This window comes from Macrobrachium rosenbergii, chromosome 5 (assembly GCF_040412425.1).
Source record: "Macrobrachium rosenbergii isolate ZJJX-2024 chromosome 5, ASM4041242v1, whole genome shotgun sequence".
Taxonomy (NCBI): domain Eukaryota; kingdom Metazoa; phylum Arthropoda; class Malacostraca; order Decapoda; family Palaemonidae; genus Macrobrachium; species Macrobrachium rosenbergii.
The window spans coordinates 16,327,670-16,341,701 of record NC_089745.1 but is presented as its reverse complement, the minus strand read 5'-3'; the positions used below and the strand labels follow the sequence as shown (position 1 = coordinate 16,341,701).

At 35.1% G+C, this 14,032-nt stretch overlaps 1 protein-coding gene across 2 annotated transcripts in view; it reads left to right on the top strand.

The window, feature by feature from the left end:
* The window catches only part of REPTOR-BP (REPTOR-binding partner), a 36,455-nt gene extending 22,423 nt beyond the window's left edge, over positions 1-14,032 (top strand). For both annotated transcript variants that reach the window (XM_067103635.1, XM_067103636.1), the window contains exons 2-4: positions 1,761-1,836; positions 10,098-10,219; positions 13,406-14,032. In XM_067103635.1, coding sequence (XP_066959736.1) covers positions 1,761-1,836; positions 10,098-10,219; positions 13,406-13,504 — 297 coding nt within the window. In that variant the 3' untranslated portion in view covers positions 13,505-14,032. The remainder of the gene's footprint in view (positions 1-1,760; positions 1,837-10,097; positions 10,220-13,405) is intronic.

Sequence of the window (14,032 nt, the reverse complement as noted above, 5' to 3'; positions counted from 1 at the left end):
TTACCTATTAATAAAGAACGCTTGATACGACATACATTAAAAAGAGACAGGCTACTAGTGAGTGTAGGGGGGTTGGGAAGAGGGAAGGTTAGGTACAACTGCGTATTGCTTTCCCCCCCACCCACACGGAGAAAGAGAAAATAGGCTAGGTAAAGTATTCTTTGAAGTAAATGCTGGTATTCACGGTGATACTTATGTATACTTTGTTTTTAGACGATGGATTTTTCCATTTACTTGAGATATTTGGACGGGGTGTTATGTCTTAAAGCTGTAATTTGACATTTTTTCAATGCCAGTTAGCTGTTCGCTTTTGTAAACCATTTCCTTTTTATGATGCGTGGAAACTATTCACTGATGTGATTGGAAGATTAACATCAGTGCGAGTCATCGTTGTCATCTGCTTTTAATAAAAGGCTGGGAGTTTATCGAGCCTAGCAAACACTGGGCGAGGAGATACGATGAATAAAATGCGACTAAGGTCGATAATGCTGTGCGGGAGTAATATATTGTGTGTTGCCGGGTCGTGGAGGGAGGAGTGGAGGAGATACCGAGACCAAGGGAGTTAATGTTGGGGAGGGATTTGGTGGGGATTGGTGTAGTAGAGGGGAGACAGAGGGTTGGAGGAGTAAGTGCGTAGTTGAGACCCATGTCTGGCTAGACTGGCTTGTCGGCGGCGGGGCACAAGCGAGGTAAGCTGCTGTCAACTCTCTCTCGGGTTTGCTTTCCTGTCAGTCTGAATTCACCTTCCAATGCCTTTCCTCCTACTTCTCCTATCGCCAGAGTGCTTAGCGAATTGTCGGTGAATACTGTAGTGTATGTGTTACAGCAGTAACTGCTATACTTTGTGTCTAAGGTGGTGGAAAAGAGAAATTTTTAAATGCCGGTTGAGTCAATAAAACGCACGTCAAGGAAGGGCTTCTTGTTGCGCAGTTCTCAACTGTTTATGTTTCTTGTTTGGTCAGTCTTGTCTGCCTTGTTTAATATTACTGTAGGCATTTGTTTGACAGGGAAACTTAATACGTACTTCTGCGAAGTTTCGGAATTACGCATTACGGCGCAAAATGGACAGAAGTGACAGTCGCAGTAGTAGCTCACCGTCTCCTCCCTCCCCGTGACGCCTTAACCCTCTACTAAGGTCTTTTCAGCGTCACGTTCACCCTCGTTCACAATTTTCATTCCATTCCTCGACTTGTGCAAGTGTCTCCGTATTTTTGTCACTAGGTTGGGATTATTTGGTGAGCTAAATTAGTAAAATCAGTTTGGCTATACTGCAAGAAGATAATCTCTACATATTTTAAGTGCTCTCACCTCCGTAAGTTTTCGATATTAACTGCTGTAAATTCCATATATTTTTATGTGTAACAGTAATAATCCCACCTTTAGCTTTAATTGAATCTTGGAAAACAGTGCAATTCAGTTTACTTGATATTAATTGTAATTGTAAAATTACCTAAATCCTGTCAGTTTGACGTAAGTCACTCAGGTTTTTTAATAACATTTATGGAATATGACATAAAGTGACCAGAATGTTAGGTCATATGTATTTGTTAGTGTAAAGTGTATTTGTTAACATAGGAAGTTAAATGCATTTCTATGGCGTGTTAAGGGTCTTCGAGATTGAGACTTATCCTGTAGTAATACTCCGTTTATTCTTTTAGTTCCGGAAGACCGTACTCCTATAATTTGGAAGGATAAAAGGATTGTTTCGTATCACACTTGTAATGACTTCATGAAGCTTAATGACCAACCTTTTATTTCAGGGCAGCAAGCGGGAAGGCAATAAGAGAGGAAGGAAACCTGGACGGAAAGCAAAATCTGATATGAAGGCCAAATTAGGTAAGAATTTGAACATTAATCTCAAAAATCATTACCTGATGCAGAGCAATTTATAGTGGGTGTTTCATGACTGCTGAAAGCTGGGGTGGAGAAAGAGGATGTTAACCAGAAAAGGTAAGCACTGTTCGATTGTTTTAGTTCAGAGGAATAACAAATAAGTCCTGTATGTTGTGATGAAGGAGAAGCCTGTGAGGAAATTGGTAAGGTTAAAATTAAGGTTTTGATGTATGTAGATCAACAGTTTCCTGTTCCTTCTGTGTTACTTTAGGCTTTGAGACATAGGAAAACCATGTAAGGAGTTTAAAGGGTCTGGAAATATGTGATGATGATTGCAAAAAGATTGCAGGTGCATGTCGTTTTGGACAATTGTAGGTTAGGTGAATTTTAACAGGAAATAGGTAGTCATGTTATTCAAAAGTGTGACACAGGCAGTATTAACCCAACCCCATCTCTTTCAGTCCTTTGCATTTTTGCCAAGAAAAATGTTCATCATACTGTATATTAGTCGTGTTTGTTGTGTATTCAGGTATGAGGTTTTTTTTTTTTTACTTGAAGAAATAGGTATTGCAAATTTAAGAAATAGGTTGTCCTTATTTAAGAAATAGGTATTGCAAATTTAAGAAATAGGTATTGCAAGGACTCTGATGATTTTGGGTAGACTGAAAATCCTTTTAGAGAAGAAATTGAAAAAACCTTCATAATTGATTGGTATATCTATTTCATTTTTGGGGAAATTCATGGCCCACATACAAAATGCAGCCCATGGCAATAAGTTCTTTGGATATGTACCGCAGACTTATCAAGCACACTAGTCTTTCCATTCCCCAACCAGGTTTCAGTTTTTGACGTACAGTAGTGGATACTTTCCAGCCTTTGCAACCTTGAAGTCAGTCTACCTTTAGTTCATTATCCAGAGCCCACATTCTCTCTCAAAAATTTGGTACAGAAAGGCTCTTTGTAGGAAAGCACAGGGACAATGATTTGAATTTGTCTGTTCTTCAGTATGTAAATTTCATTTCACTTAAACAGTGGCAACAGTGACCAGCAGTGAACAACAACAGTATATGTATATGCATTACTTTGGTGCAGGGAGTTTCTGTATGGTTCATTTTTTGTTTGATATACAGCATCCGGATGTTGTTACATTCTGCTATTCTTAATCATAATTTCATTTGCCAATAAGTACTATTGTTGCACATATGGTCACAAGTGGCCATTTAGACAACGAAAGTACTTATCAGCTCATGAAATTATGATTATAAAGAATAGCAGAATGTAACAAAATTCGAATGTTATATTTCAATCAAAAATGAACTATATAATAAATAGTTGTACCAAATTAATGTACTTATATATACAAAAACCTTAAGGGGTCGTTGTTGATCACTTCCGTCACTGTTTTATAAAATAAAATTAATTGAACATACTGGACATCAGAAAATTCAAATAATCTTTTCCTGGTAAGCTAGGTAAAATAACTTTGTAAAGACGTAAACTTCAATCCTGCAGTTTAGTACCTTGGTCGCCTTTCAAGGCTGTAACTTAATAATAATTGGTCCTGAAAATGTTCAGAATTTGACATTCTAGATCCAATTGAAACAGTCTCAACTTTCATGTAAACAGCCAGTTCTGTTCTAAACAGAGAAAAAGTGGGTTCAGGGCATGAACTAAAGGTAGTTTTACATTATCTAAAGACAGGTTTACATCAAAGTGCCACAGCTCGGAAACCATCCACTACTGTACCTTTAATTTGGAACCAGCAAAGGTATGAAGAGACTAGTGTTGCTTGATAAGTCAGGACACATTCAAAATACTTTTTTATGAGACTTTTATTATTGGCCTATGTATTTTTGTATGACTGTGATATGAATGTGAAGTTGAGTCGTATTGTCATGTAGGGCTAACAGAGAAAAACCAGGTGTTTCCTGAGCAAAAGTGTTGAAAGAGAGAATGATAAAAAATACAAGTCAAAATGCTGAGAAAGACAAACTTTTCACACTTCTATCCAGTGATAATTTTAGAACTGTTGCAAGCGTATAAATCAGTAGTGATAAGCCATAGAGAACAACAGTTGAACAGACACAGATATACTTATGACTTTGCCAGTTTGGTACCTGTAACCCCACCATTTGGATCAGTGTTAGTAAGTGCCAAAAAATAGTGCAGCTACTCTAGCAGGAAGCAAGGGAAACAGAAGGTGAAACAAGACTGCAGAAGTAGAAGTGATGAGTGAAAGCTGGAGTATATCCGTCATAAAGATACAAAAGACAGAGTGATGAGGCAACAGTGCCTTAGCTATTCCATCATCACTACAAGCAGTGCATTGTTATTACTGTTGTTGATGCATAATAGTCTTTTGGAAATGTTTTGAGTATAACACTAGTTGTTAAGCATCAGTTTGAAGTTATATTCATAACTTGTTAGCTCAGATCTTGACATTTTTTTGAAGGATGGACAAATATTCAAGGAATGTTGCCTTTACTGTAGCTTTATAACCTCTCAACAACTTGATCATTGAATGGGTGTCTTTAAGTTACATTATTGATTAAGCTTGGGTTAAACAATTTAAGTTTGATACATTTTTTTCACATTTGATGGTGGTGGAATAAATAGAATAAAATATAGATTTTAGGCCAAAGACCAAGCACTGGGACCAATGAGGTCATTCAGCACTGAAACTGATGTTGATAGTAAAAAGATTTGAAAGGTGTAATAGGAGGAAAACATTGCAGTTGCACTATGAAACAATTGTTAAGAGAGGGTGGAAAGTAAGATGGAAGAAAGAGAATATGAATGGAGGTATAGTAAAAGGAATGAAAGGGGTTGCAGTTAGGGACTGAAGGGATGCTGCAAAGAACCTTAAGTAATACCTACATCGCACCACATAAGGTGCACTGATGGCACTACTATACCTTCCCTACGGGGGTTGATGGTGGAGCTTAAGGAAAGACTTCTGATTTAACAATTTAGAAGGGTAGCAATTTACTTTATACAAGTTAATGGAAAGATTTAGTTAGATTTATGTGAACCAGAACCAATTAGCATCAAAGCTAAACCTTTACCTTATGCATTTACTTGAATTTGGAGGATGTTTATATTAAGTGATAAATTAACTTTGCAGAATATCAGTTGAAAATTTTGTGTTATTGGTGAAGTCACATGTACCATAAATTTTTAAATGTTTTTGTTATTGTGTGCTTTTGCTGCCAGGAGAATCAACCGCAAGCAAACCACATTTTTTTGTGATGATAAAAACCACACTGCAAGCTAGTATGAGAGTGGATTTCAAAGATGAAACTGTTGTGGCTTTTACTTAGAAGAAAGTGACATTATCAGACAGATTGTTTTGGGTTCATTCTATTTTGAAAAACAAAAATGAGACTTTTCACCATTTGTTGCAAAATTATGGTTACATAGTTCTTGCTTTATTATAAGCAGAAATGTTTGATAATTTGAGAGACAGTATGAAAAGAAATGACAACGATGAGAAAATTATATCAGCTGAGTTATGTCTGTTACTCTAAGGCAAGTAAGATAATTATTATAGCTATTATTTATTAATAATTTCAATTGAAAATAGTCACCATTTGAGGCTTGAGTTGAAACATTGCAGTAAGGTGACTTGTTACGTATTGTCTGTGGAGAATCTGATATATTGTCTCATGGAGGTACTTGGTATTGGTAACAGGGTTCAACCTGGATAGGATTTTGTGTGTGAGAGCATTGGTTGCTGTCTCAATTTGTACTAGATCTTATTGTATCTGTGAATGTACTATACTGTAATGTAATTTTGATACCTACCAAACTATTCTTAATTACAAATAGGAGGATGAGGGTGTGACTGTATTTTTTAATCACATTCAGTTTTTCAATTTGGACTTCTAATTTCAAGTGACTGTATAGCTCTGAAACAGTCATATAACAATAACAAGAAATGGAAGTCACTATCAGTATGATTCATACGATGATCTTGCGTGCTTAAATGATCAGACAAATGGGATGATCATTTCTGAGTTACCTCACTTTTTCAGTCTGAGACTTTTAACATCTTCGTTTTAGTAACTTTTCAAAATTTTGCTCAGAATCAGTAATGGAGTAAAATGTAGCTCTTCTCTCGCTTAGAAGCTTTAGAAAATGAATTATTGAAATGCAGTAACATATTCCTTGTATTCAGATGTCCCAGGACCACTTTTTACTTATCTTTTTTTTTTTTTTTTTTTTTTTTTTTCTTTGTATGTTTAACAGCTGAAAATAAAAATAGTACCCAAGTTGGACATCAATAAAATCCTTAATTGTTAGAAAAATTGTTATTGAATAATTCATAATGGGAAGTTCTTTTAAAGAGATTCATTGTACATTTATATGTGGTGCTACAGCTGCAAGTGATATTGTCAAGAGACAAGTGCTGCCAGATATAGGTTAAATTACAAAATAACTGTTGACTGCAACCAAACAAAGAATTGTGGCAAGATATTGTTCAGAAATTAAAAATGAATGTCTTTGAGCTACAGATGGGAAGCATATTTGGATCACCCATCCACCAAACAGTGATTCTTTGAAGAATAACAGTTTTCATTGATAGTTTTACTGACCATTTATGACACATTATATACAGTAAACCTCCCATATTCACGTTCTCACAATTTGTGGACTCGTGTATTTGCGGATTTCTCTGTGGAACATTTCTACCCATTATTCATGGAAAATTCACCCATTCCCGGTATTATTCACTGAGAAATATTCACTAATTACTGTATTTTCATGACTAAATGCACTTTTTGTGATAAAACTATTAAAATACTCAGGTATAAGCATTTGCAGAGGGTTTTTCTTGTGCTTAAACTATCAAAATAGGCAGTTCTAAGTGTTTTTAGAGGGGTTTTGAGTATTCGCGGATTTTAGGTATTTGCAGCGCGGGGGCGGGGTGGTTGCGGTACACATCCCCCGCAACAGTTGGGGGTTTACTGTATTCAGTTCATACTTTTGAGAAACGCAATGGAAGTGTCAGCAAATGCTGCAAGGAAGTTAGGTATTGCACGTAGGGCCTCATATATTTATAACTAATAAAATCAGTGTAACCTGTTTTAAGGACAGTTACCATTCCTTCACTAGAATACTGTTCTCTGGTGTGGATGTGTGCTTCTGCCTGAGATTTATCTCTTTTAGGTAAAGTGGTTTATTGTGGTAGGTTTCCTTTCCTAACATTAGGAGTTTTGACTTGGACCATGGACAGTGGGTCTCTTGTTTGTCAGCTTTTCAGGCGTTATATTTAACAGATCTTTCACATTCACAATTGTCGTCTTTTCTTGACAAGAGCAACGAGATTTGCTGAAAAGCAGCACAATATGCAGTAAATGTGCCTTACTGTCAAGCTTATCGGTTCCATAGGTCCTTTATTCCTCACACTGTTGGACTGTGGAACAGTCTTCCTGAGGATGCGTAATTGGAACCTCATAAGTTCAAGTGAAGATGCAATGCATTACTATCCTAAAACAGTTCTTTTATTTTAATAATTTACTTGCATTTTATTTTTGATTTATTTTTTCCTTTCAAATAATTGATCTCTTCTTTCTGTATTTCCTTTTACCTTCTGTTGCTTCTTTAATATGAATAATACCATATCCTTTTGGAGCTTGAATTTCAAGTCAGTGGCCTCTGTGGCCGTGTTCCATATGAATAGGGTTCATCTTCTGAATAATAATGATAATTAATAATAATAATAATAATAATAATAATAATAATAATAATAAAATAATTATTGATGGTGGAACTGATAGAAAAGACTTCCAATTCCTCAATATGGAAGGATAGTAATTTATACATTAATAAAAAAGAAAATTGAATCAGATCTACCTGAACCAGAACCATTTACTGTAGCACTGAGGATTATTCTTTACCTTATGCAGTTGTTGGGATGAAGCATTTGGGGCAAACAGACATATGTTCCAACAATGCAACGGGAAGAAATTAACCTTTACTGGATGGGCATGATCATACGAGGAACTTTAACAGGTTTTGAGTGAATACTGCCCTAACTCTTACGAGGATTAATATTGCATGCCATATGGTTTGGATGAAATTAGCGGGAAAGCTATTCATAGCACTGCAATGGGCCATAAATGACTTATGGCAACTGTGTTAGCTCAGTACAGGGGAGAGGTAGATCAATCAGCCTTGAGATTTCAAGGGACCTTGTACTGCCTCTCCATAGCTCCAGGACTACTACTTTTTATTTATTAATTTTTTTTGCTCATAAATTAGCCAGGGATTGCTGTTGGTTTTAGTTCTTATCTGTTATGATAGCAGTTCATTTATAATTGTAATTTTCAAAGTAAAGTGCAAAGAAATATTAGAAAAAACATGTATACCTTACAAAAAGGTACTGCATCTCCCCATCTCAGTAAATCTTGTAAATATTATGATGTTGTGTGACCTGTCATTATACTTTTACAAAATAAAATATCAGAAAAAACATTGTTTAACTTTGTAAAATTAGCTTATTTTTACGAGTGTCTTGTGTGTTGTCAATAGTCACTTTCAATTTTTAGAGTTTTTCTCTCGCACCATGTGAATTTGCATTCCTTCCTCTTTCCATCGATATGTTTTTTTTCTTAAGTTGGCCAACCTTAAAGTTTGCCAAGTCTGGGGGGGGCAGGTGTGCTTAATAATGTTTAGCTCATCCCTTAAGGGTTGATTAAAAAATTTTGTTTTCAACTTGAGATTGTCTGAGCTCGTAGGTACACAAGTTCACTTGCAATTTTAGCTAATAAATACCACAGACCATGCAGTTTGTCAGTTGACTTTGCTACAAAATTTTCAAGGCTTGTTTTTACTACATAATATACTGTAGTATGAAAGCAAGATGGTTATAAATTAACTTTAATAGCAGTAAATTTTTATAGTTTAAAATAAAGCAGATTAACTAGTAGGCAAGTTAGTGAACTCAAATTTGCTGATTATTTTGTAAGTCCTATGGAAAAATTGCTGTGGTGTTATGAGAACATATAATACTGGTTCCGTATATAATATAATTAGGTAATAATATAATTAGGTAATATTGGTAACCTAAAAATTTATTCAGTAAATTGCTTTTACCACATTCAACTTGTCTTTTGGATTTTGGAGCAAAGGCTTTCCCTCATGCCTTTGCCTCTTCAGTTTGGCTGTTATAACCATCCATAGTATCCCAAATACATTGTAAATTGTGGATTCATACTATAAAACAGTGTCAATTTCATTTCCACAATTTCACACCAGTGGTGAACAACACATTTAGACCCTGCAAATGCTACAGTTACTTAACCACCAACAGTGCTAGTTTTGTGGCCACCATATGCAATAGAAGTTGATGTCCCTTGTGAGTAATTATGTATTTCAGTAGAATTTCATTGCTACCCACAAGTTGACCACCATTCTGTGCTGTGGTACATGTGAGTTTAAGTAACTTTTTCAGGTTTTCACAAATAATGTGTTGTTTTCTGACATGGAAGTCCATGGAAGGGTGTCCACTTTTGGTGTTTGGCTTATGTATACATGAGGTGTCACACACTACTATATTAGTCTGCATTCCTTTGGGTCCAAGCTTTCTTTCAATACTTCACAAAGGAACATATTAACCAAGGTGAAGTAGTTTTTTTTTTTTTTTTTTTTTTTTTTACCTGCAGATTGATGTGCATGGGGTTCATTTGTCATGTGTGAATGTCAGTAGTTAAAGAAATGGGTTTTGCATTTAGAAGTTTAGATTGTCAGTATTTTAGAATTTTTACCCTTACATTCTGGGGAATGTTTAGCTCATATTCTATTTAAGGGCCAAATTTATTAAGGTTATCTGTCATCAGTACTGTCACTGATGCCCTTTGCCGTTTTTTCGTATTTGAGTGGGATTTAGGAATCCTTAAGAAAATGCGAATGAAATTATATGCAATTAAATCTTTTGTAGCCACAGGGTTGTACACCGAGATGAACTATAATTGTGTTTGGTGGTTGGATTAGAAGAAAAGATTTTCATCCCAGGCCTGCTAGGTTATCATGCTTGTTGATGTAATATTTTGAGTTAAAATCTGGCAAAAATGAAATGGAAAGTTCCTCAAAGTTGTACGTATTACTCATAGTAAAAGCTGCCTTTTATTGTTAAGCATTTGTAGTTTTACCAGACCACTGAGGAAGTTTTGGAATATGAAAAATGACTTGATTATTATAGACATTCTAACTTGTGAATTTTTTTTGTATTTTGTTAATCATTTTACCATCTCTCTCCACAGAACGCAGCAGGCAGAGTGCAAGAGAATGCCGTGCACGTAAGAAGTTGCGATACCAGTATTTGGAGGAGTTGGTTGCCAATAGAGAGAAGGCAGTGTTTGCGCTTCATCGAGAATTAGATATAGTATGTAGTTGAAAATTTTTAGTTGATCAACCTACTTTATGGTACTGGAAATATTTCTAATGATTAATTGACTTTCCAGTTGATTTTGGTCACTAATATAAATGTTTTAGCAATGTGTAGGTTCTTTGTGGTAAGATCAAATACTGATACTAGTGTATAGGTGAAGGTTGCTGAACTAATTTTTGTTTCGTGATTTACACGAGTTGTTGTCAGCTTAGAAGCATGTTGCTTTTCCTGTAATATAAGGAATATTTCCTGGAAGAATTTGTGTTCCAAAGCTGCATTATTCCTCCCCCAACAGTAGTCAAGTTTCTCTTAAAAAGTTTACTATATTTTGAATATTACCTCACTGTATTACAAATTAACTTCATACAAGGAAAACTTTCGTCATCAACATGATTCACACAAAAGAATGGATTTAAGTACTGGTTTTTGACTTGGGTCTGGAAGCCTATTTTGTATGTAAATTAACCATTAAACGGGGAAAGGTATTACTTTTATGTTAGAATTTGAAAAGCAGCAAGTTAAATTTGAAGTTGAATAGCTTAATGTGAAGCAGATAGAATAAGTGAAAAGTAAGACAAATTAATAGTAGCCTGGGGCCTAAGGGATACTGCTACTAAAGAACTTTTCACACTGTCTGCATGCAAAGCACACCCAAAATGGTATCCCCTTGTATGTAGTGGTTAAATGTTAATATAAAATTTGCAAATATACTTCCTTTGAAAAGCTTTAGTTAAGATATAAAATGGCCGGATATTCCAAAGCCAGCAGTAATATTCAGTTGGGTAAGTGGTGCAAGTTGTAATTTAATCACAAGCTTGACATAACTTAATCACAAGCTTAAAGCTTCAAGTCACTAGTCTTAAAACATTCCCAAAGAAGCTTTTTCTGAAGGAAGAAGAGGAATGCCAGTCTTGAAAGGTGAGCAGTGCACATTACAATACTGTAGGTTGAACAGTTCATAGCAGACAAATCTGCACATTCACCATTTTTATGCCTATGTGCAAATTTTACTTCCCTAGAGGGCAGGTATTACTTTGCTCTGTTTTTCATGTTTTGTTAAACTTTCAAGTTTAGATAATGTGCATATAATATGACTTGTGTAAATTAGTGCACATGGCTGCACTGTGTAATCCTTGGTTTGCAGTTTTAGAGGATTGATCTCGTTGCTTGATTTTTATGCATTTGCATTTGTTTCAGTTTCTCATGTTTTGTGAATAGCCATGTTTCTGCTTAAGTCCAGTTTATGATGTGGGGGAAGTGCACTGCAAATTGTTTTACCTGGCTATGCCCTTGTATCAAATGCCTGCTTGAAAGGTTACTTAACAGGTGCAGGGGTACAGGTTCTGACAAAAAACCAAAATTTATATAAAATTCATTGTAATAGTGTTGTGTTCCTCTTTCCATGAGGAGTGCCACATTAAAGTAAAATTCTGTTATGTTGGTCACCTTTTGACCCATGGGTATTTAGTGAATAACACATGTGACCCAATCCCAGATTCAGGAGTGTTGACCATTTGAAATTGTTTTATCTGAGTCCCCACAATACCTGTGACAATAAATTCCAAGTATTGAAAACAATATTTGAAAGACACCTAAAGACATAATCTTCGACATTGTCATTGAGGGGAAAGTTATGCAATTCAGGGAAAAGGTGGCTTTTATTATTTTAACTAATTATATCTTGCCAAATTATAGGTTGTGTCTTTTACTCCAGTGCATCTTACATGGTGGGAAATATGGCATTTGCAAATCTAATAACTTTGAGAGCTTTTGTACAGAATAGCTGTACTGTTATAAGGATTTTTTTCTACCACCATTTTAGATGATACATTTATGGATAAATGTCTTTAATGGAAGTGTCAAGTGTAAAGCAGAGATTAGTTCAGGTTAGGAACTATGTGAATTGCTGGTAGCTGCAAGATATCTAGAAAATCTTCAAGTGTGGGCTATTATAAGGTCTTGGTTACTTATCAGAAATCTAGACCCCTAAAGCATTAAAGATGAGTTGCTACTTTTACATGTTTACACAACTTTGGATTTTTGTAACCAGTACAGTATGTCCTTGTTTTACCTTTTGTAATTCAGCTCCTTTTTTGCTTCTCTTTGAGATATCCAACTTTCATTATACCATGGTCTCTTTTGCACTTCTCTGAGGTATCCAACTTTCAAATGTACCATGGTCTCATTTGCACTTTTAAGCCCCGTAGGAGGGTAGAGCCATCACTGTACCTCATGTAGACATTACTTACGGTTCTCTGCAGCGTCGCTTCGGTCCCCAGCTGCAACTCCTTTTGCTCCTTTCCCTGTACCTCCATTAATATTCTCATTCTTCCATCTTACTTTCCACCCTCTCTTAACAAAATTGTTTCACAATGCAACTGTGAGGTTCTCCTAATGTTACACCCATTAATGTTCTTTTTCTTCCATCTTACTTTCCACCCTCTCTTAACAATTGTTTCATAGTGCAACTGCGAGGTTTTCCTTTCAAACCTTTTTACACTGTCAATTTCCATTTCAGTGCTGAATGACCTCATAGGTCCTAGCTCCTGGCCTTTGGCTGAAGTTCAGTATTCTGTAATATTTGGTCTGCACTTTTAAGAAAGTTAGTTAAATTGTGCTAGTCCTGTGTGAATCTAGAAAGAACTAGTTGGTTAAACTCCATTTAGAAGAGAATTACTTTGTTGTCCACCTCATTCAGTCAGTGTTTAGTATAATGGTTATCGAGCTGCTGCAATTTTAAGTAAAGAACAACAGATTGGTATTTTTAGTCTTGCAAGAGTCAAAGCAGTATATAGCAGATATCCAGCTAAATATTATACCATCTTTGACAAAGTGATGTTATTACATCATCTTTGATTAAATCTGATAAATTTTGCATCTTTGACAAAGTGATGTTATTACATCAGTGTGGAAGTATTATAGGATCTGCACAAGAGCAAAGAGTTATAGTTACGGATGTACCGTAAGTGTGGTAATTCTTGACATCCAGCTACAGCTTGCATCATCATCTTATTTGGAGTGAAGAAACTCTACATAAGACTAAAAAAGTAAAGGCATAGATGTAAGGTTTTGTATTTTGGAAATCAGAGAATGATTTTATTAGTTGTAATTAATTTTTGTTAAAAATTGTTTGTTTGGTTATATATTTATGCATATTGATAATTGCTTTCACTCTTCCAGTATCGTCAATGGGCCAAAGAGTTTGATGAAGGAAAACTACCTGAGGGACTCATGAAACTGATTGAGGAGGATAAGATAAAGAAAAACGAGAGTGAATAAATCAACAGTAAAACGTTGTCACATTTTGTAAAGTTGTACAGTAAATATGAGAATGTATTTATGTTACATTTTCAGTTTTTATCTAACTAGGGGTTTTAGGTATTAAGAAGTTTGTCTTTTTATGCATGGGCTGCAAGATTCTGTATGCATAAGTGAAAAATGCTAAAAAGATAAAAAGCAAAATTCTAACTGAATACTTAGGGCGTACAGTCTTCCCTGCTTGCTGCCTTCGGATATTCTCCTTGCTGACTGTTTTTTTTTTTAGTTTGGGAATTATTTGAAAGTTTTTAATAGTTCATGAGAATATTTTGAAAATTCTTTATCTTCTGTATTTAATCTTGAGATGAATGTTAGTTTTGTTATATTTACAAAATATTGTATCATGAATTGTGGTGATAGCAATTGTGGTCTTGTGCTTATTATTAGATCATGTATATTCTTTATTATTAGGTAAGATTATTTTTTATTGATAAATTATTTAGAATTATTAATCTTATGTACCAAAAAATAAATTCTAAAACAGGAAAA